At 52.8% G+C, this 5,906-nt stretch overlaps 2 protein-coding genes across 4 annotated transcripts in view; both read right to left on the bottom strand.

Moving 5' to 3' along the window:
* Nucleotides 1-367: 367 nt before the first annotated feature.
* LOC140331794 (uncharacterized) lies at nt 368-3,870 on the bottom strand. The gene is made up of 2 exons (XM_072413087.1): nt 3,757-3,870; nt 368-3,307 (listed from the first exon to the last, which is right to left on the bottom strand). Exon 2 carries the CDS (start codon nt 3,297-3,299, stop codon nt 825-827), a length of 2,475 nt encoding a protein of 824 aa, XP_072269188.1. The 5' UTR covers nt 3,300-3,307; nt 3,757-3,870; the 3' UTR covers nt 368-824.
* Nucleotides 3,871-5,115: 1,245 nt separating this feature from the next.
* Nucleotides 5,116-5,906, bottom strand: part of LOC140331793 (uncharacterized) — a 19,738-nt gene continuing 18,947 nt past the window's right edge. For all 3 annotated transcript variants that reach the window (XM_072413084.1, XM_072413085.1, XM_072413086.1), the window contains one exon: nt 5,116-5,535. In XM_072413084.1, coding sequence (XP_072269185.1) covers nt 5,363-5,535 — 173 coding nt within the window. In that variant the 3' untranslated portion in view covers nt 5,116-5,362. The remainder of the gene's footprint in view (nt 5,536-5,906) is intronic.

Genomic DNA, 5,906 nt, shown 5'->3' with positions numbered 1-5,906 from the left:
CTACACGGTGACCCCCATGACCCATCCCCCCACAATGTTCTACACGGAGACCCCTAGGACCCATCCCCCCACAATGTTCTACACGGTGACCCCCAGGACTCACCTTCCTAGAATGGTCCTTGTGGTGACTTCCAGGGTTATCTCTCTATTCTGTGATTCCGCTTCCTCCATCCTCAGACCTGGTGGTGGGGGGTGGATGTAAAGTGATCAAAGACACAGTGCCCCCCCCCCCCCCCCCCAATAGTATTATTTTATCTTTAATATTCTCTTTGTGTCCCCACAGCTGATCTGTGGGGGGTCCCTATACGTGGAGTACTTGGAGATGGGGAGGCCAGGTATATAAAACATGCGATTGGCTAGAGGGGAGCAGAATATTTACTGGGAACTTTAATAAGTTTAGGGAAAATGTACAAAACAACAAGAAGAGAGGAGCTGAGGAACCTAAAGGGGAACTCCAGACAAAATACATCCTCAGATGTGGGCGTGGTCCAACCAGTGGGAGTCCTGATGTAAGCCAATCATCCTCTGGAAGGGGGAGGAGCAGCAGTGAAGGGCAGCACCAGGCTGTACTGCAGCCACTAGAGAGCAAGGAGCTATCGATGGCTGTCCAGGTCACATGACTGACCAATAAGGTGGGTATGCCGGTTTCTATAACAACTCGCAGCAGTGTCTGTCATTGGCTGCCCAGGGTACTGCTGACCATTGGTGGAGAGGTGTCTCCTGATAATAAGATGTAGTCCATGTAGTCACCCGTCTGCGGAGGTCTTCCTGGGTGGGTAAGATGACGTGACGTGGCTCCTATGTGATTGGTCGCTGGGGTATCTCTACGGCCAATCCACTTCCTTCTTCAGTATGACGGTCTGGATTACGGCATTGACCACATACCCTGCCCTGACCTGGGCCCGTCGTGGTGGAAACGGCCCGTGAGTCTTCTCGTGGTTCAGGAGAATGCTGCGGCGGTTGAAGCTTTTCCCGCAGCGGTTGCAGGGGTACGGCCGCTCCCCGGTGTGAATCCTCTGGTGGGTGTTCAGGTTGTGCTTTAGGCTGAAGCTGCGGCCACATTCGTGGCAGGTGTAGGGTTTCTCCCCACTGTGGAGGCGGAGATGTTTGGTCAGGTGCTGCTTCTGAATGAAGCTTTTCTTACATAGGTGGCAGGTGTAAGGCCTCTCCCCGGAGTGGATCCGCAGGTGGTTGATGAGCGTGTGCTTCAGGTTGAAGGTTTTGCCACACGTGGGGCATAAGAACAGACCAATATGATTCTGGAAAGTCACAAGCTGCACCTCCAGCTGGGTGTCACCATTGGTGGCTTGTTGCCCATCATTGTGATCAGTCTGGGGGCCAATGTCTGATAAATGTATCTGCCTGCCAGTGTCGGGTTGGGGCCCCGTGGTGTCACTTTGGTTCAGGTGGCGTCTTTGGTGGTTATTGAGAGTCTCCCTTCGGCTGAAGTTTCGGCCACACTGCGTACATTGGAATGGCTTCTCCCCGGTGTGGATCCTCTGGTGGGTGATCAGGTTGTGTTTCAGACTGAAGCTCCGCCCACAAATGTCACAGGTGAAGGGTTTATACCCCAGGTGCAGCCGCTGGTGTTTGGTGAGATTCTTCTTCTGGATGAAGCTTTTCCCGCACTGGCTGCAGACGTAAAGTCTCTCCCCTTTGTGGAGATGTTCGTGTTGTAGGAGGTCATCTCTCTGACCAAATATCTGCCCACAGCGGGAGCAGGAGAAGTGAGCGGCACCCTTGGTGGTATCTTGGCTCAGACATGGCTGGTCCGTGTCCTGTCCAGCATAGGGGGACTTGTTGGTGGGCGGCCTTTCACTCGTTGGGTCTGTGGCAGAAGATGAATCTACGCAGTGAATCCTCCGGTGCATATTGAGGATTCCCTGTCGGTTGAAGGTTTTGCCGCAGTCCAGACAGGAATATGGCCGCTCCCCCGTGTGGGTTCTCTGGTGGCTCAGCAGGTTGTGTTTGATGTTGAAGCGTTTGGCGCAGTGTTGGCACACAAATGGCCGCTCGCCGCTGTGCAGCCGCTGGTGCTTGGTCAGGTGCTGCTTCTGGATGAAATTCTTCCCACATTCCTGGCAGGAAAAAGGTCGTTCCCCGGAGTGAATGCGAAGGTGAATGATCAGAGGGTGTTTCTGCTTGAAGGTCTTGGCACACACGGGGCATTTGTACACCTGGAGTCTCCCCAGGATGGTGCGGGGGGTGGTGGGTTTTATTACATGGAGTCTCTTAGAAGATGTGTCGGCTAGATTGTGGGCGTCGCCCAGGGGCCCCGCCTCCGCCTTATTATGGACTCTCTGATGTGCCAGGTAGCTGCTCCGCCTTGAGAATTTCTTGCTGCACTTGGCGCACCCGAATGGCTTCTCCCCGCTGTGTACCTTCAGGTGGGTGATGAGATTGTGCTTCATGCTGAAACTTCGCTCGCACTGACCGCACACATAGGGCCGTTCTCCGCTGTGCACACTCAGGTGCTTGGTGAGGTGCTGCTTCTGCACAAAGCTCCGCCCACAATCCGGACATTCATAGGGTCTCTGTCCTGTGTGAATCCTGTAATGATTGACAAATGTTCGCTTGTTGGCAAAACGTTTCCCGCACTCCGGGCAGATAAATGGACGAGGATTCACTGCAATGGCGGATGTCTCCTGGGCAGGATCACCGGCTGGGTCCTTCACTGCAGATCTGCCACGCGGGTCAGCTTTGATTTGATGATTTGGTAAATAGGGCAGTTCCTCTTTATGGGCGTGGTTACTGATCAGCCAATCACTGCCGATGTCTGGCTCCTCTTTGAGGGTATAATGTTCCAGTGGTCTCTCTGTTGCTGTCCTGGTGCTCTGTGCCTTCTCCTGGCAACGCTTGCGTTGGTGGGAGCGCTGGTGGGTGTGCAGGTTGATGCGGCGGCTGAAGTTCTTCCCGCACTCGGCACACGGATATGGCTTCTCCCCGGTGTGGATCCTCATGTGTGTGGTCAGGTTGTGTTTCAGGCTGAAGCCGCGGTTACACACTCGGCACACATGGGGGCGCTCTCCAGTGTGCAGTCGCTGGTGCTTGGTCAGGTGCTGCTTCTGGATGAAACTTTTCCCGCACTGCTGGCACTGGAACGGCCGTTCCCCACTGTGGATCCGCTGATGCTTCACCAGGTTAGTCCGCTTGGCAAATCCCTTCCCGCACACCGGGCAACAGAAAAGCTTCCTGACTTCCATCATGGCCGCCCGGTGGAGATCCTCAACTTCCCATTGGACGTCCTCAACTTTCACCTCTCCAATGGCGGCCATATTGGAGGAATCTCCCATTGCCATCTTGCCATCTGCAGAAGAAACAGCAGAGAGATCAACACCCAATCAGATCCCTCGGAATGGGGCCCCTCCCTGGCAATGCCCAGCTGTCAGATCCCTCAGAATGGGCAGCGCTGCGTAATATGTTGGCGCTATATAAATCCTGTTTAATATTAATAATAAATGGGGCATTCACTCTGTGTGTCCCCAATAATCATTTGATAATAAAGCGTTGTCACCCTTTGCTGCTGATCTCCTGCAGACTTCCTGTGGTGGGCGGGGCTCCTGATGGTGACAACACAGAAAGACAACTGGGAGACGGACACAGTGTTGTCACCATATAACAGGAAATGCCTGAACAGGGACCCCATGGTGGGAACCAATATGAGGGGGGGGGTCCTTATGTTCCACCCAAAGCTAAAAATCTTTGGGGTTCTGTGGGAAGATTTCAGGGGTCCATAGAGGTGACCGGGAGACTCACCAGATGCTCGGACAACCCGCTGTCACCTCCCCTAGGCCTCGGGTTTCCGGTATTCTCTCTCTGACATCTCTGCCGTCTCCTGCAGCAGAGAAACGGCACTTCCTGCACACAGAGCATGCTGGGAAAAATCTGCAGGGAGAGCGGGGAGGAGCCATACACGAGAGTGGGCGGGGACAGGAGAGGACCTGATAAAGAGGAGGGGCCTAATACACTATGCAGCAGGAGGGGCGGGGACAAGGAGGAGCCTTGGGGCAAAACATCAATTCTGAAAACACGAGGAGAGGGCGGGGTTTAGACTGAGGGACACGAGGAATGGGCGGGAATACACCAGAGAAGGGCGGAGTCTGAGTCAGGATGCACCAGAATGGGGCGTGGAGAAGTGTGGAGTCTGAGTCAGGATACACCAGAAAAGGGCGGAGTCTGAGTCGGTATACACAGGAAGAGGCGGAGTCTAGGTCGAGATACACCAGAAAGTTGCATGGGGGGAGGTGATTTCTAGTCCTCTGTATCTGATACCAAGCACAGACGGAGTTGACTGAATTTCTGGCAGGATCATCAGGTGTTATTTGCAGTTTGTATCATTGTCAGTCTGGGGTCCCATCTGTGGGGATCTCATAGGGGCCAATCATTGGATATTTGCTCTGCTGTTATTTCAGTAAAAATGGGGATTATAATTTGTAGTATGATGGTGGGGCCACCTACATACCTACCTACCATACTGGGGCAGATAATACATCAAAAATAGCAAACCAAGCCTAAAAAATGGGATTTGTACAATAAACAATATTTGTGCTGCTATAACGAGAAGCTTCCAGATTCTTCCCATAGAAAATGTCTCAATAAAAAGGTTTTATGATTCCAGGAAACACTAATGGCTGCGGAGAGCCCCCGCAGTGTTAGCTGGTTGGATGACCATAAAGGAGGGGCCACATAACTCCACAAAGAAACAAATTTAGCAGACATTGGGTGCTGGGGGCCAAATCTAGAATACAGAAATATGGCCGAATTAAAGCCCAACTCCAGGAAAAAAAAACAAACAGCAGGGGGCGTTAGTGCTCCATATCAAGAGGCATTACCCTAGGCATACCTGAGACCCAAACGGTTCCAGGTGAGGGCCGGGTGGTCAAAGGTGACCAAGAATATACCAAAGAATTTACACCAGCCCCCCCACCCCCCCATCACACGTGGCACCCCACATGCATGCGCCGGGCTTTTCCTCCTTCATAGAGGAGTTGTGTTGGACCTACCCGGCTGTGACATGTGACACGTGGACACGTGTGGCGTGCGTAGGACTGTGGGATCCGTGGACAAAGATTTATGTTGTTATGAAGCCTGACATAACCGGAATTCATACATTCACATGTTTTCATGAAAGATTTTATTCATCGCAGCTGAACATTTGGCGATCGGCAGATTTTCCTAGTAAAATGTAAACAGATCAACAAAATAGAATCTCTGCTGGAAGAATTCTGTAAGAAATCATTTACAGTACTCATGCAGCCTGCATGGTATTGCCCGATGACATCATTCTCATGGCTGATGACATCACAGTCCAGACATCTCCATCACATTGTGATGTCATCAATACAAGGGGGGAGGGGAGTCCTCAGCTGACCTCCTCATCGGACACCTGATCACCGGGGAGGAGCCGAAGGTTGGCCGCTCTCACACTGGTTAGGCTGCCACACATGGTCATCAGGTCAGACACGCCCTGCAGGGTGACCCCGGTGCCATCCAGATTAATCTGCACAATGGAAGAGAATCTCAGGAAACGGAGACCTGGAAGAGAGGCGGAAAGAGAGGAAGATCAGACGCTCTAATGGGGCCCCGTCTCTCCAGTGCTCGGTGTGGTCCCCTGACCACCCTATGGCAACCACCTATGGCTGACCCGATGACTGGGTTCTGGTTAACACACAAATCTCCACATCTTCAAAATCTTATAACTTACCCAGAAGAGAGAATTGTATAGAGGAAGGGGGGGCTTTCCATATTAATGTGTGGGGGGGGGGGTCCCATGACCCCAGCCCGACCTCTACTGTGTCCCGTGACCCCGGCTGACCCCTAATGTGTCCCATGACCCCAGCTTGACCTCTACTGTGTCCCATGACCCCAGGCTGACCTCTACTGTGTCCCATGACCCCAGGCTGACC

The sequence above is a fragment of the Pyxicephalus adspersus genome, chromosome 5, assembly GCF_032062135.1.
Source record: "Pyxicephalus adspersus chromosome 5, UCB_Pads_2.0, whole genome shotgun sequence".
NCBI classification, from domain to species: Eukaryota; Metazoa; Chordata; class Amphibia; order Anura; family Pyxicephalidae; genus Pyxicephalus; species Pyxicephalus adspersus.
Note: the sequence above shows the minus strand (reverse complement) of the source record. Positions and strands in the feature narration are given on the sequence as shown.

Bases quoted from the DNA above. Each gene is read 5' to 3' on its own strand.
- LOC140331794 (XM_072413087.1), bottom strand. From the start codon at position 3,299: ATGGCAATGGGAGATTCCTCCAATATGGCCGCCATTGGAGAGGTGAAA.